At 34.8% G+C, this 26,753-nt stretch overlaps 2 protein-coding genes across 2 annotated transcripts; one reads left to right on the top strand and one right to left on the bottom strand.

The window, feature by feature from the left end:
• The first annotated feature begins 551 nt into the window (after positions 1–551).
• On the top strand, positions 552–16,091 carry LOC120340605 (protein-glutamine gamma-glutamyltransferase K-like). Its single transcript, XM_039408904.2, has 15 exons — positions 552–662; positions 1,471–1,656; positions 2,399–2,506; positions 2,893–3,045; positions 8,034–8,152; positions 8,526–8,645; positions 9,414–9,576; positions 9,937–10,069; positions 10,204–10,351; positions 11,288–11,495; positions 11,933–12,084; positions 12,540–12,609; positions 13,188–13,417; positions 14,296–14,439; positions 14,846–16,091. Exons 1-15 carry the CDS (start codon positions 644–646, stop codon positions 14,984–14,986), a joined length of 2,094 nt encoding a protein of 697 aa, XP_039264838.2. The 5' UTR covers positions 552–643; the 3' UTR covers positions 14,987–16,091.
• Positions 16,092–20,401: 4,310 nt separating this feature from the next.
• LOC120341313 (beta-1,3-galactosyltransferase 6-like) lies at positions 20,402–24,899 on the bottom strand. Its single transcript, XM_078119872.1, has one exon. It carries the CDS (start codon positions 24,082–24,084, stop codon positions 22,894–22,896), a length of 1,191 nt encoding a protein of 396 aa, XP_077975998.1. The 5' UTR covers positions 24,085–24,899; the 3' UTR covers positions 20,402–22,893.
• Positions 24,900–26,753: the final 1,854 nt, after the last annotated feature.

Genomic DNA, 26,753 nt, shown 5'->3' with positions numbered 1-26,753 from the left:
AATTTAGACCAGGTACTGAGGTTATCGACAAAGCGGCTGTGAGAGGATTTGTACTCTGTTATTATGTCTGTATGTTGTTGTTACTATTCTTATGGTGAAAAAAATCTATCTTCTTAACTAATTCAGCAATTGCCTTTACTGCTTTAAGTCTGTAAGTGGTTTAAGATTGTTGTCACTCTGTGACTGCTTAAAGTTATTTCTGTGAGCTCTATTATGTCACTGCAGCACTGTGACGTAATTTTCGAGTGACGTTGTCAGGTGGGGGTGGGGATTGACATTGTTAATCTACGCCCAGTCAGCCAGTGGACGTACTTTCAGCATAGCCTAAATACGGAAATACAGAAATATCCCATTCTAAGTTCTGAAGTTTGAGCTTAATCTTGCAATTCTTTGCAATTTTCCTGGGAATCAAATTCATCATGCTGTCATAGGCTACTGTCATACATTTTCAGACTTTTATTGCAGTATTGTCTTTTCAAAACCTAAGGTTTAGACCCTATAAGTGTATTAATTCTACACTCATTGATTATTCTGTTTGTATTTAAATTATATTTTAGTTTTATCTGCACCAGTGTGAGTAGCAGTATTGTTACGATTTATGTTATTGATATAACATCTATTCAAGATCAAAAATCAAGTTACAATGTCAAATTACAATAAAGGTGAGTAATTTAAACTTGGCTTCTATACCGTAACCTGTTTGTTACACTTACTGCTGTACTGCAGTACTGTATTAAGCCTGCCACCTGTTGACCTATTTGGATCAATCTGATATAAATTGAATATTTTATTGAATTTTGCAACAATATATATCTACAACTACAAGCACAGTACTATATTCTGATATTTCACTCGGAGAAGAACAGGCATTTCTTTACGTCAGTATTTTAGTGCGATTCAACTTCGTCCTAACTTTTATTTTCTCGTGTCTGCGCGTAGTTTCGTACCTCAAGTACATCTAGTTGGCGTAGGATAGGCCTAACAATTTTTGCTTGTGTCAATCCCAACCTCCTCATGACTATGCCATCCAAAAATTATGCCATATAGCTTGCTGAAGTATAGCTACGATCACCTGAAATGGCATCTGTGCGGACGATAATGAGTTCACGCCAGCGATCTCTCTCATATTGGGATCGATGCGGCGAGAAAACGAGAGAAATAGCTTGCTCGATGGTTGATCGTCTGCGCATCTTGGATGACAGTTTATATAGTTTGAAGGGCCTTATTACGTCACTGTGACGCCATAGTGACGTAATTTTTGGATGACATAGTCAGGTGGGGGTTCGGATTGACATATACAAAAACTGTTAAGCATGCCCACTAGAAGTACTTGAGGTACGAAACTACACTGGACCAAAAAAATAGTAGCATCATCAACATCACTTCCTGATAGCAGAAGAGTCTGCACTTCGATAGTGATGACTCAAAACAGATACCAAAATGTTTAATACCTTCTTTACATTTTTTCAGACCCTCTGGGAATCGAGAAATGCAATTTACTGAAAGATAAAAATGGTCCAGCTCATCATACTGATGATTATGAGACTGTATCATCGAGGTTGGTTGTGCGACGTGGAAAACCTTTCCTTCTTCGCTTAACTTTTGACAGAGATACTAACTTCCCATCAGACAAAATCAGATTTGAATTTCGCACAGGTTTGTAATGATCGATCCTTCTATTTCTCAATCATATCGAGAAGATTGCTGTTTCTTAAGTACAAAACTGTATATTACTTCTCTCTCAGTAATTATTATAGCTCTGATTTACAGGATTTTTAAGTTCTGTATTATCTTTTTTGATGATCGTTGTTAATATCGGAACTGTCATAATGAGGACTTCGTTTTTCTTTTTGTCGGGAATAGTCAAAATTACGAAGGAGGCTCTTGAGGTTATATTTTTGTCTTGATATTCCTCAAAGTATCCAATACTCAAAAACATTTTTCAATTCACACAAAAAAGTGAATCAAGACTATAATTTTCAGTAAAATTTCTATTTTGCTGGCAGAAAATTGTAAAATAATTTATTAATATTTTGTTGTTTATTTATGTACCCAACTAATAAAACGAGATAGCGATCGGAGCCCGCCGACTTATCGATCTTCCGCAAAAAAAATCATTATTTAATATCTCGCTAGTTATCCGACATAATTCATCCAAAATCAATAGGCTACTGGTCCGATATATGATTAATGCACATGCAAAATTTGGAGCAGATTAAACCCCGCTTATATATCTCATAACATACGAAAGTGTCTAACAGACAAATACCGGTCAACATACTTACCGATCAAGATCAATAAGTAATGATTTAATATATTAAAACTTTCAATATTATATATGTTTCTATTTATCATGCACTGTATTCAGAATTCATAAATAATACAAACAACTATTTAGGTGGAAGTCCAAGAGTGACGCAAAAGTCGAGATATTATCTTGACCCAATTGATCCCAAGGCTGGTGATTCAAATAATGTTGGTGTACGGTTTTCCTCCGTAAATACAGGTATACTATAGGTCTAACTCTTTTATCTAGAAAATCTTTACACAGGAAAAATTTATTGCTTTTGATGTGTTATTCTACATGTGTGGCAAAACAGCTACATTCAGCATTGATGATATGGTACTGTGACACTGACAAGTGACAACATAAGCAAATTTGTGCCCACATACCTTATAAAAGCATAATCAGCACTAATACGTCTGTTGGGCGACCTATGTACAATTCAAATTAAGCTCAATATATCATATGCCAGCAATGGGCATGTATATTGATTTCTTTTCATTTTTTGATAGTTCAGACAAGACTTTGTGACAAGTGATATTTGTATGCAAAAGAATCTATTTTCATTGTTTCACTTTTCTTTATATAATATTGGAATATCTTTTCAGGAAAAGAGGTTGATATTGAGGTGTTCACACCATCTGATATGGGTGTAGGACAATGGATGTTGTTCATGTATTCTAAAGGAAAAGGAAGACGTAGTGAGAAGAAATCTGTTGTATCGGACAACATTGTCATTCTCTTCAATGCCTGGAACAAAGGTGATCCTGAGAATTCTAAATATAAATTTCAAGATCAGATTACGATGCTTTGTAAAAACCGTATTTTACTGCTAATAAGTCTACCAGGCAAATAAGTCGATGCCTAATTTTAGCACTTGGAAGTTTTTTTTTATATATTTTTCCAATAAGACGGGGCAGAAAAATTATTTCTCTGATCGTCAGTTAGGCACTAATAAATTAAGCGCTCATAATTTTATATAGTTAGAACCAGGGGCCCCATTCGCCTAACTTCTTTATCATTCAATGTGTTAGTAAAGCACCGACTTTCTCGTAAAAGGTAAAAATGGTATTCACGAAGCATCATAAATATTCGAGAGAATTTTTTGCACTCCAAAACAGACGTCTCGTAAAGTACCTTCTCTCATTTTACCGACAATCGGTATTCACCGAAGTTCTTTAACATGCTGGAGTGCTCGCAAACTAACGAGGGCTAAATTATCCTCGTTAACAGTAAGTTCTTATCATGGATTCAAGTTGAAATAGTCATGCTGTGGTCAGGGATGGCCATTTCCGAATACTAAACTATTCCGAATACATTCTAAAATAATGTTTTCGAATCTGGAATTCCGAATACATTCTAAAATCGAAAATAACACATTTTTGCTTAGTTTATTAAAACCCAGTAAATTAGGAAATAAGCTTCAATAAAAATATCAGAATAAAGCCACAAACCAACAATATATGTACACAATGTAATTGATAGTTTATAGCTATCAATAAAAAATAATAGCAGCTTGTGACACAGTCAGTTTATTAAAATTATTCACTTTGTACAAAGGACCATATGAAATGATAGCCAAAGAGTTGTCTGACGCTTTCTATCATTGGTACCATGCAATTACGATATTACGATAATAGTCAAGTCTATTGACAAAAATACTACTTGTATTCAGATAATTGTGTATATTTTCTGAGAGTAATAAAATTTATTGGCAATACAGGCAACTGAAATAACAAAAACAATCGAAAATCCATTATGCCTTTAAAAATTCTAATATTTAAGCCTAGAGTATTCTACTACCTACCAGCATATTTGTATATTAATTTATGTGAACCATATTGTTATTATGTGTAACATATTGTTGTGTTTGAAATTAGAAATAAATTAGTAGTGGATAGATGACCCCCACTGCCAGCCGCGCAGCCAGGATTTTTGAAATCGGAAATTCCCATTGCCGGCTGTAACACCCACCGCGCTTCCGCGCTCGTTTAAAGAGCCGTCTTTTCAGCGTATACTGATCATCCTGTTACGTAAAATATTCAATCCATGACAACTACGAGATTCTAAAATATTCTTATATATTAATTTAATGTGTCCAACGTAACTCGCGGTTTCTTCTTCTTACGTCAAAAAAAAAAAATTACTATTCGGTCCACGGCGATATGTGACCTAAAAGTACGAGATAAACTGCCTGATGTATTTAATTTTAATACGTATTTTTGCAATCTTGCCAACTCGTTATCGCCGTTAGAAAAATCTCAAATAAAGATATAAAATCCTGTTAAGTGTAGAGTATACGGTAATTCATTTCATACAATGAATATACATATAAAGTTAAGCAGTAAATTAAAAATACATATTCATCGCCGCGATTATGCCACCTGTTAGAAGAGTCGACCTTTACAACAAATAATATAACAACGAATATATATTTTTCTGTTGTGCAAAGTGATGAATTCGTGACCGATACGGGCATATATAAAATGTCTTGCTTTATTTATTTAATTGTCTTCAATTTACCCTGCGGTTGCGTCGACAAAATAAAATCCTCACCACTCTTATATACCATTGCAATCTGCGGTCATAAAAATAAAAACGTGTGGTAAACTGCCCGATTAAATAATGTTTTGATCCGTATTTTGCGAATTCGGCAAATATTTGGATGTACTTGTTAACAGTGTCTCCGCTCAATCGAAATGCTGCCATTCTGATTATTTTTAGATAAAACCGTTCGAAAAATCCATAAATCTTCTGTAACATCTCAGAGTGAAATTTATTTCATCAAAATAAAATTAATTGAATATACTTTGAAAATATTCGACGGCAATTTAAAGTAATGGATAATCAGGCAAATCCCGCCCTCAATTCGTGACGATATGTTTCTAAACGCCGACCAAACATAATGTGTGACAGAGGCACACGAAATTCTGTGATTTTCACTGCCTAAAAAAGCGTTTTTTTAAATTTTCGCGGGCCTCAATAAAACTTATATTGTTTACGGTTTTATTTTCAGTATTAATTGCCGCTTTTCAATCAAAAAGTTGCGTTGTCTTTAGAAACTTGCCGCCGATGAACGTATTTACCAGATTCAAAATTCTGTGTGCGTGCAAAAATAAAATAATTGTAATCGTTATCGTGGAACAAATTTGTGAAAAAATTCGTTTTAGAGAAAATAACACAAACGTAACGGCCTAAATGACGCGTTACGCTGATGAGTGATGAAAACAATCATGCGCAAGTTTCTATCGAGAATGTTTTCATTCAACGGAAACGTGTTGAGAGCGGCGTCGAAAATGTGTGACGTCACACAAATATCCGATATTCTTAGGAACGCCAATTCCGATATTCGAATAACGAGATATTCGAATACATTCGAATAGTTTATTCGAATTGGCCATCCCTGGCTGTGGTGTTTGCGTGCATTTGTAATCTCTAAATGCCTAACTTGAGTAAGGGTGACTGTAGTCCAATACCTGTAGAGTAGTCAACTCTATTCACTGGAGTGCAGCTACAGGTATAGGCCTGAGCCTATACACAGACTAACTCAAACATCCAATCTACTAACATCAAATTTCATTTCATTCATCCATAGATTACTGCTATATGACCCAAATTTTAAAACACAGGCCGCAAACATGGAAACCCTACAGACTGTCGCTTCGGGCGGCCAGCACTTGCCCGATCGTGAGAGAACTTGCCTGACCATGCGTAAAGTGTTTACGAGATCTTTTGTGAATCGTACTTACCGAGATTACGCTGTTGCATTTTTGAGAAACGAGGTTATGTGCTCGTAAACGCGATTGTTCACGAAGTTTTGTGAATGGGGCCCCAGGTCATGTTTGTTTCGGTAGAATCATACTTACAGAATCAACCCTTCTTAATAATAACAACAAAGGTAGGTTTCATTGTACCAGCAATCATTTTAAACAACCAATTAATTGGAAAGTTGTAATAACCTGTGAATATGGTGTGATAAGTACTGCACTGTACGTCCAGGGGCTAGTTACAGCTGTGCTGTCCAGTCTGATGTTCTTTTTCCCTCTGAATCGACAAAACCAAAGGGTCATTGAGTCCAGAAAATCATAATATAAGCAAGTCCAGATCTTATATGTATTGAAACAAAAAAGAATATTTCAGCATAACATATTTTAAGATTAGGAAGTAATAGAGAATGTTTTAAAGGTTAAATTGTAAGAAAAAAATTTACAGTTGAGCTGTTTAGTCGAGGATGTTTGTAATCCATAAATTATAATTGATTGGGTGAATTGACATCCGTTTGATTTCCTTCTGCAATATTTTTGGGAAAATTGCTGAGATTCATATTCTTTTTATTTTTATAAAAAGCATCTTAATCTATTGTAATTTCATTTCTCATTTTCGTTTCCTGCCAATTTGAAGGGATACTTGTAAGAACAGTAATACACTGTCATTATATTATTGAATTCTGGTAACGCCCTAAAGGGGTATTTGTTCTGTATTGTCAATCTACCATGATGCCCGAGTTGCCTGATTTTATTTAAACTATTAACAAATGAAAATACCTACTAAGTTATGCTATGCACTTCAATGACTCTGATTGTTGAACGTTCAAAATTGCCAGACCAAATCCGTTTAATGTTTAGATGAGGACTCTTCATATCAAGACTGCCAAATGCGCCAGTCCTGATTTAGTAATTTACAAGAATTAAATTCTCTTTAGTATTTATTATATTTCCGAACGATTTGTATTGTGTACTTTTGAATATGCCGCAAGAATTGAAATTGAAATAAAAGCATTTTTGAATACCTTTTTAGGGTACAGAGATTGAAATTGATCTAGATGATTTATGATAATTAAGCCTATTAGCCATGCTGGATGGTAATATCATTTGATTGTCGAATATCTCCACAATTTAAATTTATTTCACATTTACTTATAATATAGCTATTCAGTACATATACAATCAAGACAAAATATGAAAGTTAAATATGAAAAATTGAACTGCGTTTCAGCAGTTCCTAACAAAAGCATATTCAGGAAGTATTGATTTGTGATAGTGACACATACCATTTCCATCCACACTTTACATCTTACATTTAATGATCTTTAATTACAGACACGTATTTAACACACAGTAATTATCTTACCACTAATAAAAGTTATTTTCATAGACTTATTGAATGCAAATTTACCGGTGCGACAATGCCTGTCATTTATCTGTGTTTAAATATCTCACGATTTTCTCACCTTTGGGAAAAACTTATCATGGCCAACATGTTGGACTTTTTTGATTCTTTCGTTTAGAATAGACTTGAAATCAAATTTTTTCATTTTAAATTTAGATTCTCATTCTAATCTGCACAAGGGAATTTGCCAATTAGTGGTTATACTACATGATTTTGATTTATATATAATTAGATAAAATGACGTAGTTATATTTTGAAATTCAGGGTAACCAAAAAGTATGGAACATTCAAATATACTCGATAAAGTAATACACACTTTCCATCTCCATGTCTTTATTTGATAATGTTTTGTTTTAAACTTGAAATTATTGCAAAACTGACTATAAATGGAATATTAATATATTATCGGCATCTTTATTTATTATTGAAGATTAGAGTTGAGTAATTTTTTTTTTCAATTTCCATCAATTGGGTAGTTTTGTATTTTTGCATTTTGGTATCTGTGCATATAGGATATCGGTTGAATCAAATCACTTTGTTGTTCATATTCAGCTATATTTTTTTTATTATTTCACTTAAGGGGACGACGTGTACATGGAAAATGAAAAATGGAGGAAGGAATATGTACTGAATGATACTGGACGCCAGTATTATGGTTCTGCTCGAAGTATTGGTGGAATGGATTGGTATTTTGGACAGGTTGGAATTGTTTATTTCTTGTATTCATCTATTTTTATATGTATATTGTTAAATTTATTTATATAATATTATCACAACCCATGGCCACAACTTCTGGATCATATGGAAACAGGTTTTATTGATTTCAAATTTTTCAAGCATACACTCTATACATGCACAGTAAATTCTCTTAGTCATTGCTATTAGTGTTCCAGCGGCAGTTTTCTTGCAATTGCTAGTGGAATATAACATCCTTACTTACACTCATCGGCCATTTACAGAGTGGATATTCAAACTTTTCGAATTACTACTGCCAAAAATATTGTCTTGCTATCAAATCACTTGTAGAATATTCAACTCTGCAGACTTAAATTATTTATTTTCAACGTTCTAGTTTGAAACTGAAGTGCTAAATGCTGTTCTCAAGCTGATTACAATGGAAAAACTTCTTTACCGTAATCGTGGGAGTGCTGTAGAAATAGCAAGACACCTGTCAGCTCTTATGAACGCCAATGTAAGGGAATAGTTTTGTTTTACTCACTAAGAAACGGATTTAAATATTTTGTTGTGATAATTTGAATATATTCTGTAATGATATATTATGTCAGATTATGATTTGTCAACCCCCCTTGGATTGTGAATTCCTTGAAATAATGGGAGATTATTATTGAATTAATGATAACAGCAGTTTAGACTATTTGGTTCTTGTTTCTTTTCTTCTATTTGATTTGGTTCTTTACAATTTGTTTGAATTTATTATCACCAAGGATCCATATCATTCATGTAAAGTTCCAAGCTCATACCCAGTGAGAATGTAAACGAGCGCTACATGGGAGTATGTTTACCAATATGGAGGTAACTAATATCGTTCGCCCATTTTACATCAAGTTGTGTAAAGTGACCGAAACCTATGGACCTATAGAATTATCTATAGAAACCTATAGAATTATTGCCTAACCCTAACCTGGTACACATGCTACGGGAGTACCTGTAAATGCTTGTTGGCTTCATTTATTTACTATTATTACTAACTACTATTATTTGGAAGCGCCAAAATTTGTGGGGTTTGGTAATGCCTACCCAAGATTTCACACCCAGGCGAGGTGGTGAACATGAGATTTGTTCGAAAAATGTGCAGCGATGCAAAGAAGTCGTCCCTTTTTTGTCTAATCACTGCTTACTAAAGTATAAATGGACCCTCACTGCCTCAAATTACCCACCTTAGTATTGTGTCATTTAACTATGGCTACATATTGTAAGCATGTATCATTTCGTAACTCAGGATGACGATGGCGTTCTGGTTGGTAATTGGTCTGGAGAATATGATGATGGAATAAATCCTTCCGATTGGGTCGGAAGTTATGCAATTTTCAAACAATATCTTGAAAAGGGAAAACCTGTGGAATATGGCCAATGCTGGGTGTTTGCTGGTGTTTTGTGCACAGGTAAGTTGAATGATCGTAATCTGATTTATACTGAAATAATACTTTCAAGAATCTTCGCCTAAAAGGGTCGGCAGTAAAACTTTCTTGATTGTCGCCGTTAAATCTGAAATTTTTACTCCAATTTTGAATATTTATTCTTGATTCTGGGGAGAGTTTGGAATTCCAATTCAGACTCTTCTTCACAGCCATGGTTGTAAATACCGGTATTATGGTCGACATTTTTGGGGACTTGTCTCTAGGCAGAACGAATCATACAAGCGGGTTTTTGAATAACAATCTGCCACCTGTCTTACTACCATTTTTAATCCGGCTAATTCTTAGACTACATTTTATGGTAATCTCTTATTTTTTATTTTCCAGCTTTGCGAGCAATCGGAATTCCAGCACGTTGTAATACTAACTTTGAGTCTGCTCATGACACGGATGCAAACCTGACTATTGATGTGGAATATGACAAAGACTACAATTCTCTTGACAAAGATGATTCGATTTGGTACGTAAGTACAATATTAGACAATCGCAACCCAGCAACTTCTGTTTTACGGAGATCAAGAAAAAATAAATCTTTTCATCTTTGAAAAAGTTGGTACCTTTCATGTTAAATTTATTTTTTGTGTTTATTAAAAGGAATTTCCATGTTTGGAATGATGTGTGGATGGCACGTCCTGACCTTCCTAAAGGATTTGGCGGGTGGCAGGCATTAGATGCCACGCCACAGGAAGAAAGCGGCGGAAGAATGAGATGTGGTCCAATGTCTATCAATGCAATTAAACAGGTATTCAAATATTAACTTGGAGGTTGAGCACAGCTAACTTCCAACTTACAAATCCTGTGCAAAATGGCACATAAACGGAAGAAGTCGTGTAAAAATTCAAAGATATAGGTGGTCCACATTTGATGACACTCTGAGAGTCTGAGATAATCGTTAAATAATTACATATTATATTTAGAATGTTGTGCTGATTAATTATGTTCTGAATCATTATAAATGTTCATTTTTTGTTAATTACAAATTGTACCAAAAATTCCAGATCTTTCTGAATCAAACCATCAACCTAAATAATATTTTGAAAATTGCATATAACCACATTGCAATCAAAGCTTTTTCAAAATATTTTAGACTTTGTTAAATTCCCAAAAATTCGAAATTTCAGCTCCTGATTGCATTTCTTTATATGTTGCCTATTCACGACTTTTGCTCCGTACAAGGCCCTATACAAGTAGCCACCAATATATATTTATATGTAACGAGCTACTATTAATTGAAACGTCTGAACTTTTCTGGTTCAGCATTGCCTGCCAAATTTATTATATTCCTCGGAGGTAGGGGGCATGGAATTTTAACCTAAGATATATAATCTACGATGCCAGCACAGTTAAGTCTAACGCTTCAACTGCTAACCCAGCGCTGGGCAATTACTTTCCTTAGTGGGCCGGTTCCAGATAATAGACTTGTTTACTGGGTCGAAAGCTCAATATAAAACTATGAATAAAAACAGTTTATTTACAAAAAACTAGCGAAACAGCTAATGAACAACAAACATCTATTGTATCAAGTGGCACAATGATTAATAAGAGTGATGTAGCATAGCCTATTGCATACGTTCAAAGGCTTGTAGGTGCTTGTGCTGATTTGAATACGTTAAGAAGATATCTGTCCACGGGCCGTAATATTCCGTGATCAATATTATGTTTTAAATTAAATACACAGGGTTTGATTTTCATGGACTATGATGGCCCGTTCATATATGCTGAAGTGAATGGATCAAAACGTCATTGGCTTAAAACGATTGTGTCTGGAAAAACAAAATATGAAGAATTGTATTCTGAACATGGAATAATCGGAAAGCGCATGTCGACCAAACAAGTTGGATCGGATGTGAGAGAAGATGTCACACATCAATACAAGTTTGATGAAGGTTGGCGAAAATTCTAAACGCCATGTAGTGTTTTTACAGTCTCAAAATTAAATTACTAGTAGAAAATAATCATTTTTACATAACATTGATATTACTAGATATTAGCTCAAAGTTAATGGGAAAGCCACTCTTGTTTGCCATCAGTGAGTTAACATATAAAATTATATGTTTTTGTCAAAAAAAAATAAAACTAAATTTGGGTCGCGACACACTGGCCAGGAAACACTGGATTAAATTATGCTAGCAGCAGCCTCTTCTGATAGAAATGTATTCAAATATTTTGTTGTAATTTTTTTTGAATAAAATATTAAAAATCTCTGTTATACTTAGTTATAGTATCAATGTTCATCAAGTTGTTTAGGTTACTGAAATAGAAGTTCTTAAAGTGCGGTAGTTATTTTGGCCATTGCAATAGTAGGAATCATTTTTTATATCAGGAACACCAGAGGAACGCTTGTCATTTAAAACTGCACGGAAGTATGTAACAACTCCTAGAACCGAAAAGAAAGAAACGAAACAAGTTATCAAGTTTACAGGAGATATACCTGACTCTGTTCCTGTCGGAAAAGAAATCGGCGCTTCGTTTACGGTTTGTGCAGGGTTGCTTTTTATATGAAGGATGAATTATTTTGTCTCAGTTTTGGACCTCCTGAAGTATGCGCACCAGTATGGCGCACAACCTGAACTCAGGTTTTGTACCAGGTTAGGGTTCAGGTTATGCGACATCTTGGTGCGCATACTTCAGGAGACCCTTAGTTTCTTTGAATAAATATATAGTTTATTTGCTTTATTTTTGTTTGGAAAAATGGATTTCTTAGATGCGTTTAAAATGTGATATCATATAGATTTGTTTTTCTGAAAAAGTATGCACACCAAGATGTCGCACAACCTGAATCCAACCGATACACACCTACTATGTTCAGGTTGTGCGCCATCTTAGTGCGCATACTTCTGGAGGTCCAATAGGTTTCATGTTTTAATTAAAGATTGTTAGTCTTCGCTTTCTGTTTGTTGTATGTTTATTTATACTTTCTTTTGATTTAGTTTACCAACACTTCTTCCACCACTCAGAGTGTATTTTTGAGGGTTGCAGCAAAACTTATGCAATACAATGGTGAGTTCTATTATTGTATATTGTCTTTGTTAGTATGTTTCATAAAACGAGGATTGATTATTTTTTCATTGTTTCATGTGTTTTTTAAATAGGACGATTTTTATTCATTTTGAAAATTGGGATTTCAAGATTTCGTGCCAGTATTTACATATAAGAGTATATTACATATAAGAGTGGAAATCACTTTGTAGCGAACAGAAACGACATTATCAGTAGTTTTTTTAACTGTAGAAGGATGAAAGCAGTCGTAAGAAGGCTATTACTTTTGTTTTTCAAATTTTCTCAAGGAAGTTATGTAGTTGACATTCTGCTTCATATTTTTCGTGTATCTATAATAATTAGTATAACTTTGGGTAGAATTCTTGATCAGCGATCGTGTCAGTCATTTGACTCTTGTGTCTAAATATTTGTGCATTGTTCTTTTGTCTGCATTGTAACATCACAATTTTCTAAAGCATCTGCTGTTTACAAGCATTGGAATATCAATTTTCACCAAATTGGCTGTATAGATGGAGTTGAAATATTCCCTATTGTTACCTTCTATTCAAAAATTACGGGAATTTTTACAACGCATTCAGGTGCTGTTGTTGCAAAAATTCATGCTGTAAGTTTTGAGGAGACAATTCCTGCCGGAAAATCCAAAACTGTGAAAACTACTCTGTCAGCTGGTGAATACTTATCGAAGGTCAAAAATAACGACAGCATCAAATTTTTTGCACTTGGTGGAGTAAAGGAAGGAAAAGACGTTTTACAAAGTTTTGGTTATCATGATACGGTTGAATTACTCAAGCCAACTATTGCGATCAAGGTTTGGACAGTTTAGCTTGTCTACTTGTAGATTAGGGTTCGCTAAGTGGTATAACCGTATGCATTCTGGTGTAGGCTCAATATCATTATCCCACCAGGGTTTTTCGGATGGTCGCCCAGGGCAGGGCTGTTAAATTATAAAAAGACAAATCGGGAAAATGAGACATGGGCCAAATAGCGTCAACTGTTACATATAGTCTATGATTGGCTCTTATTGAACAGTTGTGTGGTCATGCGTGTAAAAATATGGCGTAGCTGCTACGAGATGATAATTCCTATCACACAAAGAGAGATTTAGTGTCTAATCTTGCCCCTCTTTTTCTATAGTGAAGTGATAATTTCAGTGTACTTTGGCTTTGGGAGTGGTGCTTGGCCGGGCAAGGGTGATATAAATTTATAAATAGGGGACAGAAAGGTTTTGATCCTAGCACAATAATAACGCTAAAACACCAACCTAAAATTAGACCAAGAACTTTCAAGAAAACCCGGATATATTATCTGCATTACAGAATACTGCCTTAAACTTAATTTTGCATGTCACGTTCAAAATAGAATATTCTGAATTGATCCACAAAGTAGCTAAATGATAATATATGCCAAATATTATGTGAAATTTAAATTAATATTATCCATGGTTTCATTGCAATAGTGACAAATTTACAGAAAAATTTCGGTTTACATTGAAAGATGTGAAAGATATCTTTTCTTCAGTCAGTTCAGTGTCAGTTATGTTGTATATAAAATTTTCGTGATTTATATGCCAAGTACTCAATGAAGTTGTAACATTTTTAGTACTTATTTTATGCCACCAGTACATTACCAGTGAAGTATTTTATATTATTATTGAACAAAATTCATAGATACTTCCCTTGTTCTCAGGCTTCTGGGAAAAATTACAAACCTGGGGATTCTGTCACTCTCAATATCAGTTTCACGAATCCGTTGTCAACTACTTTAAAACCAGGAGTTCTAAGGGCTGAAGGTTCCGGAATCGTAGGTGTAATGGAAATTGATGTGACTGCGGTATGTATTATGTATTAGATATATAATATATTGACTAATAACAGTAATATAGTTATAGCGCTCATGATTTTATGTTTATCGCAAAGGTCAGAAAAAATACGGTGGCATGGCTTTATCATATGAAGAGCCATATTGTTGTGATGAATATGGCAATGACTGGTATTTGCACATGCAAAGGGGAAAATAGGAATGAGTTCATGACTATTTTCGTCATGTAGCTAGCTATTCATATATGAATATTAGGTCTTGGTATTTTCTTCATGATACATGATGGGGATATCCTACAGTGAATAAGCAGCAATCCTTGTGTACTTAGAAGTGAAATGAAGTACTATTTTTTGTCTGGTCAAGAGATGTGCAATTCCCAAAATCATCCCAAATAACTTATTGTTATTCTTTGTCACAGATTAAAGGTGGTGCTACCTTTACAAAAACGATCACCGTCAAGCCACGTCGAGTTGGAGAGAGGAGAGTGATTGTCGGGTATTCTTCCCCATCTCTATCTGGTCTGCATGGTAGCATAACTCTCTCAGTAAGTGGGAAGTGAATGATATCGATAATTTAGTGGAAAAGGTGTGATTTTTGGAAGAAAAAGAAGAAGCTTTTTCAGCTGATTTATTGTTTTTGATACGAGCTCAAATTTTGTGCATTCTTATGAAATGAAAAAAAAATTGGCACAGAATTTTCGCGATGCGATTTTTTGTTGCGTTACTGACACTGACTTTTTTCTACGTTCTAGTTATGAGCTAAGCGTCTCTTCTGCAAGATTTTTTAATCGTGCAGTGGATTTATATTTAGATGTTTTGTGTCGTTTTGTATTTTTATACGATTTTAGTTGGTGATTTTTTCACTTTGTTTAATCGTCTAAACTAAACCTCTTTTCACATGGTTTTATAAACTGATATGGTAGTACATGAAATACCAGATTATCGATCTTTGAATACATATGTAATTCTACATCTTTTTTATTGTAAGTGGATCTTTTTGCTGATCAGAGAAGCATTTGTATATAAGTAATTTGTAGTCGTCAATCATTTTTTATTCTGACAAATTTTGAATTTATGCCAAACTAATTTTTAGAATGAAACAGGGACAATCACCATGCATTTTATAGACATTTTCAGCATGTTACTGTCTTCAACAAATTTTTCCGTCCTTTTTTAATTGTCTTGTAGAAAATAGTCAATTGAAAAGTTTGATTTTTTCAAATGAATTCCTCATACCATTTTTTATCGAATACACTAGATGCATAAACACTGCCTACTGACATTAAATATTGCAACCAAGTTGATATTCAAGATTTTTCATTCAATGATGCATTTTCTTAGCATAACTTCGCAGATCTTAGCCCAGATTATGAACATTTCAATTTACAATTAGTTTATGCATTTTTCCTAATTTTTACTTCCCATATTGCTAGCAATTTCTGATAATAATGTGTACATTTTTTCATATTTTTGCTGTGCATACATTAATCTCCTCTGGCGTAACTTAATTCTGATCAGTTTTGAAATTTGGTAAAGAAGAACCGTTCGTATACAAAAAACATCTTGTTTTACAATGTTTCAAATGTTTGTGATAAACAAGAGCAATTGTACGTCATGTAGATCATGTAGCCAATATATATGCAGAAATAAATTGCACAAAAAACATTTGTTGTCGGTATCTGTATTAACTTCCGGTTCAGATAAACGACTAAGAATTATACATTGGATATTATGGCTTATCATACAGTCGCGTCTGTATCGAGACCTACGATTGACTCTCACTGATTTCACCTCATGTGTCGAGTTTGGTGTGTGAAGTGGGCGCACTTTAAGGTGTGATTGCTACTGGCTATAATGGGTGTGCCGCTTGATGATATGACCAAATTACTTTATCTATTTTCTGATATCATTTTATTATATATATAATAATATATATATTTTGGAAAGCCTAGTCGTAGAATTTAATCTTTCCGACGTACGATCATTTTGGCATATCTGTATAAATTATGAAGCGTATTTGGGATATGGAAACGTTGAAAGCACAAATAACTGAATGTTGAAGTGTTCTGATTTATTCTTTTGTTCAATTCGCACAGAATAAAACAGAATCCGATGATTCGAATCGTTTTTAATTGAACAACAATTTTTAAAACTAAAAGTGATGCATGTTTTCTATTTATGTGTTACTAATCTGCACCGTTATTTTAGTCGCTGTAATGTTTATGAAATTATATAACTTCATACGTAATTACCGTGACTATCACGTGTCTACTTAATAATACCGTACAAAAATTCAAATCTATAAGCGTTTCTGTAATGGCGGTGATTCCCATTAAAGTAGTAACAAAAAATTGGAGAATTATTACTATTATTTACTATCTGAAATTATTAACACATAATGCGTGAAATAAAGTATAAACTTCCTGAAGTTGTAACGAAAACGTGAGCTAAATGTTTTAATTACTTTTTACTTGTATGCTTTATTCGATTGTCACGCTCGAATTATGATATCCTCAGTTATAATAATCGATATCATTTTAATAAATCTCTATCAGAGATAGTTGGTTATTTTTTTTTTAATCCATGGTATGCCGCTACAATAACTTATTTTAAGACTATTCTGCCCATCTAAATTCTTGCCAGATCGTAATTATACAATGTCAGAGTTATTGAATTCTGAAGTGATGATTACAAGTTGAATAAAAAATTCGAAGGCCCAATGCCAAATCGAGATAGTATATATAAAACTATCTTTTATTTTCATTATTGTTTCCGACCGTTATGGCTCTCACAAGACGCAGTGCTTTCTGTGTGGCAAAGTTATGACGAATTCGAATCGTTGAAAGCTTGCGCAACTGAAAGAGCATGTCACGTAGGGATTTGTTTGAAAAGAATTGTTTAAAACAATTGTTTTTAGCAAGTTCTTTTGCCTGCTTTGTTTAAAATGGGCTGTAGTATTTGATTTTTTTGTATTGAGTAGGTTAAAACTAAAACATGAATAGCGTATGCGTGCAAAAACTTGCCAATTGCTTCTAATTCGCAATAAACCCTTCGAAACAACACAACTATCGATGAGTTGCCTATTCACGCCTTCCCAAGCTGTAGCGCAATGCGTCCGCAAACGTCGTCGGCGGGGGAAGACGCAACCGATGAGCCATTACGTCAACCACCCTGCGACGACAAGGAGCCCAGGAATCCCCTTGCACATTGTCACATCACTTAGTCCGGCAGATGAGGGGCCTTTTGGGGCCCAACCTTGTTTTCAGACATAAATTTTTTTTTATCTGTGATTATTCATCTTGGGGTTATTGCCCATCATTTCTACATGGGTGTGGAGTATGCAGCCTTGAGTAATTTTTTCTACGGCTTGATATTTGTATTAGGGTTTTTGATCAAATCTGTGCACCATAATGGCGCACAACCTGAAACCTAACCTGTTACAATACTATGTTCCGGTTGTGCGCCATCTTGGTGCACAAACTACGCAAGCACCAAATTTACTAGGAACTAAAATCAATAACTTTCAGGTATTTTTTGAACCCAGCTTTGGGTCGCGACCCATATATATGGAAATACTGTTGAAACATACGCGTAAAATAAAGAGTACTATTTCAAAATACCCGCTTTTGTTGCAATTAACAATACAAGCCTGCTAAAGCAGTCGGCAGTGGTTCAAGTGGATATACACCCGGTGGAGAACAGTCAATTATTTGCTAGCAAGGATTGTTATGCAGCGGGATGATCACGACGATGCAGTGGAAAGATAATGCTATCACGAGAACAAGAATGAGAAAATTGTTACATTTTATTCTATATCCCTGGGAAAGAATGTAGTTCATTCTTATGTTCCATGCCAATGCTTTTCAAACTACCAAAGACTTTCAACACTTTTTCTTCTTCTCTTCTATAAAATACATTGTTATTATATATTCGCATTTCCATCTGTTTGTTCGCGCTCCCAGATAACCGATCAATGGCCTCCAAGGAGGCCGGGGTCCCCTTTTAGGAAACCCCGTCATAAACTATAAGAGGCTACCGTGCTTCTCTTGCCTGTTGTCATGCTGTCCCCCGAATGCAGCTACAACAAAAAAAAATTTTTGTTTTTGTTTTGTTTTTGGGTTTTAGATTCTATGATTTTTTTATTATTCTCGACAATGAATGATATATATACGGGTGGTAAAATGCGGAGTCATGTTTTGCAAATTACAACCAATATTTTATATGTAACTTTGTTTGACAGAGCCCCAAGGCCAAGAGATCTGAATACAAATATCAAAAATGTGAGGCTAAAAAAGTTACACTGCAACATAGCCAAATGTGCTGTATTTACGATAGATAACAGGTTTACCAAAAAGCATTACATGAAAAATGGTAAAATAAAGATAAATTTAGCAATATCTACTTAGGACTTGGTGATATGCATCTGTTGATGATTTTATCTGTTTGTTTCGGAAGTTTAATGACAGAATTAATTGTGGTTGTTGGGGATGTTCAAAAAAAAAGGTTGAATGAAAAAAAAGGTTTGACAAAATGTCAAGGTTGGAGAGTAGTTGAGACGTGGAAAAAATACTCCCATGAGTTCTTCATTTGATAACCACGCCACAGAACTTCTCCGATAAATATACGCAGCAATTGCGAGAGGCAGAAATGCCAAGATGGGATTTCATCGCATTGCAAACAAATAAAATATTAGCGATTCTCAGATATATTCGCGCATTCCCATCTGAACAGCGTGGAAAAGATTATACCTATCTACACACTTGAAAAACTATGTCAGATGAGCGTCATATTATTGAATATCATTAAAGGAAAAGTGCAATGGGAAAAGATATATCAGGCGTAACTTTCAGTAATATGCATCAAATCATTTTATTGTGGAATATATATTTAAAAACATTTCGTAACGCTAATCGCAGCCAGAAACTTTTTGTCTCTGGCTGAGCCTAGATACCAATTGGCACCCATGTAAACTGGTAAGAGGCACGTGATGGAGCAGATAATTTGAGTATCCATCCCCCAGCTGTCATTTGAGTTTATTTGAGTCAGCTGTTTTTATTGCAGATGATACTGATTTTTTTGTATTAAAGATTTACTGGCATCACCGATTTAAGGATGTCAAGTGATGGAGATAAATAAACCATTTGAAAACCAACACGCAGTATTACAAAACTTACTTCAAACACGTGGTTTGAATGATAAAAAAACAGCTGAAACTAGTATTCTTCAAAACAGTATACAAATTCTATGGAATGAAATCATACACAAATACTCGTCAAAAACCTATAGCTCAATAAACAAGTGGAATTTGATGCATGTTCGCAAAAATACGCATACGCATACGCATACCTTCTATCTCCACAAGGATATATTAATTTGGCCAAAGTCAATGCTGCACCTGAAAGGTTCCGGTTCTTCCAAAAGAAAACACGTTACACATCGTCAGATACCAGTGGATGGTTTTATATGGCCTTGTTCGGAGTGAATGACGAGGTCGAATATTCCAATCCATTTCAACAACTAAAATATTTCCCAAGTCCCTAAGCTTTAAGCAGAAAAACGAAATGCCCGCAGCAACACAACTGTAGTTTGACGAGTGCAAAAGAAAGTGGCTAGATGCTGTCAATGGATCTTGGCTTATATTAGTGAAATAAACCAGGGGTGTCAAACATGCGGCCCGCGGGCCGCATGCGGCCCCAGAGAATTTCCAATGCGGCCCTCGAACGCTTAACAATAATTGTAATATTTTGTAAGTTTTTTTTTTCATCTAATTGATTATTCACACAAAAAAAGGACAATTTACAGAAAGTAGTTTTGAAAAATTAATTTTTTTGTTTGTTTTCAATTTGACCCAATTATAGATACACTTCAAGCTAGCAAAAAAGAACACGAAGAAAGTAGCATTTTCAAAAAAGGGGGTTGCAATATTTCTGTATTTCTTAAAATTCTAAAGCACATTGTTCAATTTGGCGCATTTCCATCAGCACAATGAAAGAATACAATATAAGTAGACAATATCAGAATAAGCTCATCAGTCAATATGACAAATTTGAAGATCAACTTGGAATAGAATATTTTTATGTGTTTATATATATATTATTATAATTAAACAACTACCTAGTTACTAAAAGTTAATATATATAAATCATAACCCAAGCAGTCATATGCCACGTGGTGCCAATGGTAGGCAATGTGGTGGGAAATGTATGGTCCGAAAAGTCAGTCATTACTTTTGTTAACAGTATAACCGATAATCATGTGACCCCGTTAATTAGAGTTGGTATTGTAAAATCATTTCAGTCCGATATTAGTAAGCTGGTGGTACAAATGAGATGCCAAACGTCAGGACATATGTAATGAAAAAACATTGAGTTTATTCGTTAGTATTTTAGGGGTATATATTTAGGTAAAGTCATTTTTATTATGTATTATTTTTTTTATCAAATCTTTGTTCAAAAATGTTTCGGGTAGTTGGATTTAAAAAAAACTTGGATTTTTATAATAAATAAATTTGCAATAATAGTAAAATACCAAGAAATTAATATGTAAATGCCATTTGATATTTTAGAAAATACCAAAACTTTATTCGGTTATTTAATTGCATCACAATATATGTCACAAACTACACATATCTAAAAATATGCTATTAAGTTAAGTATACATTATCATAATATATCAAAAGCTGTTTGCGGCCCTTTGCACAATTCCCAAAATGCAATGCGGCCCTTGAAAACTCACGAGTTTGACACCCCTGAAATAAACTACCATTTATTCTACTAAACATTGCATGTGTACCAGGTTAGGATCCAAGTTGTGCGTCATCTTGGTACAAATACTTGAAATCCATTTAAAAAAAATTGCTTAACATTATATACTCCACACCCACCTGGGTATCCTTATTTATGTCATTGACATTATATCTAAACATTAAAAAAAAACTTTATGTCCCAAAACAATGTTAAAGCCCGATTCTGTCGGACTAACTCATGAGATTCTAAGCACGGCCGGATATACAAATAGGTATGGTAGGCTAAAGCCTACGGGCCTCAAACCTCGAGGACTTGACAAACAATTTTGAACTATTATTCATTTTAAATCGTTGTAAAGGCTTGTTCCAGAATATTGTCAGTTTAAAATTCAGGTTACCGATTCCAAATATTTACCATGTGAAATTAACGATTAAAAATTGAGACACGGCCGAATAAATGAATTTGTACAACTTCGAAAATCTCTATTCTTTAAGCCTTAAAAACGCAGTATGCTGATTTGAATTGACTGAACAGTTTTTACCGTAATAATGTCTTTATTTTATGAAAAAAATATCAATATATAGCTATATATACTAATTCTTCTAAGCAACAAAAAATGTAAGCATTAATATATATATATATATAATTTTCACTATGCCAGATCTCACTGAAAACAAATATTATGATGTCGGATTTTTCAGTGTCATGATAATTTATATGTATATATGTATCGGTACCTTGTCTAAGGCTAAAGTTTTGTAATCCAAGCAATTTGAAACTGTCATTGTGGTGTCATGATACATAAACTCGAAATCCCTATTATGACGTTAAACGGATTAGTTGTGGCGTCATTGTTGTAGAGGGGTTTCACAATTTGCACCGCCTAGCCTCAGGGTGTCTCATCGTCCAAATCGTCCTTGAGCTATGTTTTATGTTTGTTTTTTTGCCTTTTTTACTCAAAGCGTCTACTTGATATCTCAAATAAACACTTCTGTTGAAATCTTATGACTTTGATACAGGTACTAACACGGCGATGAAGTTACGCGATGGAAGGGAAAGTCAAACCAGGATTTCTTCTTACATTTTTGAAATTATATCCCAGCAGCGTGTGCAGCTGCCAGAACGAATTAGAATTGATAATAAACAAAACCCTACATGTCAGTCCTAATCATCCTGTGTCTGCGCTGAATAATGCCCATTCTTTTCGCTGAAAGAAGGTTCGGTTTTGAAATCCTGGTATCCTAACAAGTTTAGATTCTGAATTACTGAAATCTTTTTTTGATGGTTTGTTTTTTCAACAATTCATTGGGTTGATAATATATTTTTGAGAATGATTACATTCATTTAAACGCGATACCATGTATTGCAATTCGTTTTGATTTGTGTCCGTTGCTTGAGGGGTTTTAAATGGGTCCGTTAAATTGTTAAGAAATACTGTTTTATTGGGATGGACAGACAGATAGCTAAAGGCTGAAATTACATGGATCTTGTATCAGAATTACTATCAAATCAATTTTCTTATGTGAATCAAAGGCCGTGTCGCACACTAGCACGTTTGGCTCGGGACACGTTTGCATCTGACGAGAATCATTGAGAAATTTATAATGACCTCCACTTCGGCTATTTGTCAATTTACGCGTACAATACACAAACGACATTTTATATATAAATAAATTATTGTTTCATTAAAAAATAAATTTCTCAAGTTTACAAAAATATATTTAGGGTATGTTTGCTGTTCTTTCGCAGCACTGAGATGATGGAGCATCCCAGTTATATTCATACCCCCGAAAAAGGGAAACTTCTTTCCTGCATAAATTGCCGTGAGTCTCAAGTGTTTTTTGTTTTATTTTCATGTCTTGAATACTTTGTTTATGGCTAACAATATAAGTATTGCTGCAACCCCGTGATTTGTATTCCGTATCGAACCTTTTATCGTGGATTCTGTGAACGGCAAGGGGAGCTAGCCACGCTCCGAGCGATACATCTTCATTGACATATCGCTTGAACTGATAAAAGTTATTAGCAACGTAATCCACAATATTTGATGAGATTATATACACTCCACCCAATGCATAAGGAATATAGGTATCACACAGTTGCCAATCATTTTCTTGCTGAGGTCCTTTCTTTTTAACTTTATCATTTCCATAAAAATAACCATAATAAAGTCTTTCAGTTGGAAACTTCAAATGTCGCTCTTTGAGTTCTTCGTATAGAATATCAATTCTGGCAAACGTGAAGTCATTCGCTTTAAAAACATATTTAAATCTAAACTGATTTCTGACATGAATTAGCGTGAGAGCCAACTTTTCCGTACGTATCCCATACGTTTCTGCAAATCCTTCCAGTAAGAGTAGGTCATCGTGTTGCCTTTGTTCTTCTTTGATTTTCTCAATTTGTTGTGGTTCCAGCTTCGCAGTACCAAAAACGAAATAATGTTTGATATATTGTTGTCCCAGGCCTTCTCTTCTGTGGCGTTTTTCAATTGAATTCATGAGCCAAGTTTCACGAATTGCATCTCTTCGGTCTCGCCCCTCCGGCGAAGTCGTAATTATAACTAGTAGAAATATTTCAGCATGGTTTGCATTGACTAACAATGCATTATTAAGTTTCTCATCTAGAATTGCTAATTCATTGTGAACTTGTTTATTCACCAATAGAGCTTTTGGAAACCATAAAAAGAGAAGAACAGCCATGCTGCAAAACAGGATGAAACTGAAATAGTTTCTGAGATACATGGCACATAATATTCCAGATTGCCTCAACAACAAAAAATGTACTATCACTAAGAAGTATCTGAGACAAAAACGTGTAATTACAAAATGCATACTATTATAATAACAATTTCTTCTTAACGTGATGTAAGGGCGTGTAGCACAGTATATATAAACTTTATTTTCATGATTCATAATAATTTTTCTCAGAAAACTAACAAACTAAACACATCGGTTTGTTCGGCCTTTGAAATATTTTGGGTAGAGATTCTATTTCACATCACCCATAAAAATGTATTACCAAAATATTTTTTATCGTATATCGCGGAATAATCAGGGTAACGAATTTTAAATATTAGTGTTGATAGATAATTCTTCTTGAGTTACTCAGGACACAGCCCGGATGCACTGCTGCATATCTACTGTATCAATCAATTAATATTCATCATTTATTTGTACCGCAATATGGAGTAATCATGAAAAAAGTTACTAACAATCAATATTTCAATAAATCAATAATCTATTTATAACTAATTTAAATTGTGTGGCAGTAATCGCCAGGGACCTCGAAAAGTGATCGAACAGCACCACAATGCGACAATGCTGCGTCGGGCTGACGAATATAAAGGGTTATTACATACAAGACATTATCAAGCACTGTTATTACTGCCAAGATAGTAGTAAACGAATCACCAAAACACTTATTTTCTTAAGAAATTTTCATTTAGTTCCTAGCTATTGACTTCGACTCGCCAAGTCTCTAACCTCACCAGAATTAACCAGCGCGTAACAGCCTACAGCACCACAATTCGAGATGTTCCGTGCCGACGGTTCCACTAACCCTTGGAATTACACTGATCACCCGTAAATTAATTGATATTTGTCTACACGTACATATTATGTGTTTCTCGCCTGAACTATATTCAGACTTTGCTTTGAAAACACACACAATCAGAAATAAAACCATTTCTAATGACTTCATTTCTCTGAGACTAGCTTCTCGACCACGAATACAGTTAATAGTCCGTATAAATAGATAAATATTTATCACACCAAACACATACAAGCAATTAACAGATTACCCCTCTAATTAATAATTTGTAGTAGGTATTTTTTTCCATTTTTCGTACTTTTGACCCATGGAGTTTTGTTTTATAGTGTTATCATTTTGGCATGGATTCCTGTAATGAGGGTCGCGCAAGACGAAAAGCTGTAACACCTATAACGCTGGTCGGAGAGTATTTGTTTTAAAACTGTCAAATAATATATACGTTTTATCTGTATTGAAATAGTTAGCACATATTACGGCCATGCAACTGTGTTTGACATAATCGCATTATGCAGTTAATATGTGAGGACCAGGGCAAAACTATATGGGACCTTTGCAGATTGCTTTTGTCCATTTGTTGTTCTGGTCCTCAACGCGTCGTTTTGTTCCTTTTGCGTGCTAAGCGTTAGGAATACGCTCGTCACCGCACCTCTGATTACTCTTCGTAGGTTCGAATCCCATGCGGAGATGATAATGTGCGAGAGGATTGCTGGACTCCTCGTCGCCGTAGGGTGGTTCACGTAACCGCTGGTCGGTAACGGCTTTCTCCACCATCAAGACCCTGCTTCCGAAAAATAACTAATCCCATACCCGACATGGAATGGTAACCGGACGAGAGGCCGTGGTTCGCCATATGGTTAAGTCGTCTTCTCGACTTCCCCCCCCATCCCCGGGATAAATATGTAAATCCTATCTTAAGCGTTAGAAATGCGCTTGCCATCGCAACTCTGATTACCCTGCGTGGGTTAGCAGGTTCAAATCGCATGGAGATAATTATGTAGGAAAAGATTGCTGAACTCCTCGCCGCTTACCACTTCTCACACCAAACCCATGCATCTGAAACAACTAAGCTTGCTAACTAATCCCATACCCAACATGGACTGGTACGCGAACAAGGGCCATGTGATTAAGCTGTCTTATTGACCCCCAGTGCGTATTAGTCATTATTCCAAGGTGCTGTGTTTCCTTCAGGAGAGGCTGTTTTTTTTTTATCTCTTTCAGGTCATCTTTATTTGGAGGATGGTTTAGTCATAGTATAGTTTAGTAGTTGGTTGCTATCTTTTATTCTTGACATCCCAAATCAAATAGACCTGGTATGTAGGTAGTCTTGGTTGTTTGGACCCACATGTTTTTGACTTTTCATTTGCAGCAGTACCTAGTATTTCTATATTTTGTCAGATTCGTACGTTTTTGCTAACCCAAAGTTTTAAAATTTATATTAAACCGTTTCAGTCTCTGTTATCATGTCACAGAGAACAAAATGTTTCGTATCAGTACGTATGTTATATTCATCAACAAACCGCTAGAGGATGCCACTACGAACGATTAGTTTTTAACTGGGAAAAACATCACTTACACAAGTCATCCAAAGACTTCTCTTGAATCGTGAATACGCCCATATTAGTGTGGTAACTGACGCTTCCACTTTTATAATGTAGTTTGTCAGTGCTCATTGTAAGGAGAGTTTCGCCAGATTTTCTCCACAATCTAATTCAGGGTGGTCGAAACCCAGGCCCGCGGGCCACATGTGGCCCGCCGCTTCATTATCTGTGGCCCGCATAGCATTTCGTGTTGTTTCGTCATGAAATTAATCAGAAAAATCTTTCGACGTATTGTCATCACTATTGTCACTGAATCAAATACGGTAGTGTTATGGATAGCTGGGGAAACTAGCGAAGTTGAATGATGTGCTTGGCGGTCTAAATTGTTATCTGGCTTTTTAACTTTTTTGTCTGGAATATATGCAAACAATATAGGCATCATAGAAAACTAAAAATCTAATGTAGATTCTATTAGCCTAGAATGGCTATGCCTG

Source organism: Styela clava, chromosome 14 (assembly GCF_964204865.1).
Source record: "Styela clava chromosome 14, kaStyClav1.hap1.2, whole genome shotgun sequence".
Classification (NCBI taxonomy): Eukaryota; Metazoa; Chordata; class Ascidiacea; order Stolidobranchia; family Styelidae; genus Styela; species Styela clava.
This window is presented reverse-complemented; position numbering and strand designations above follow the sequence as displayed.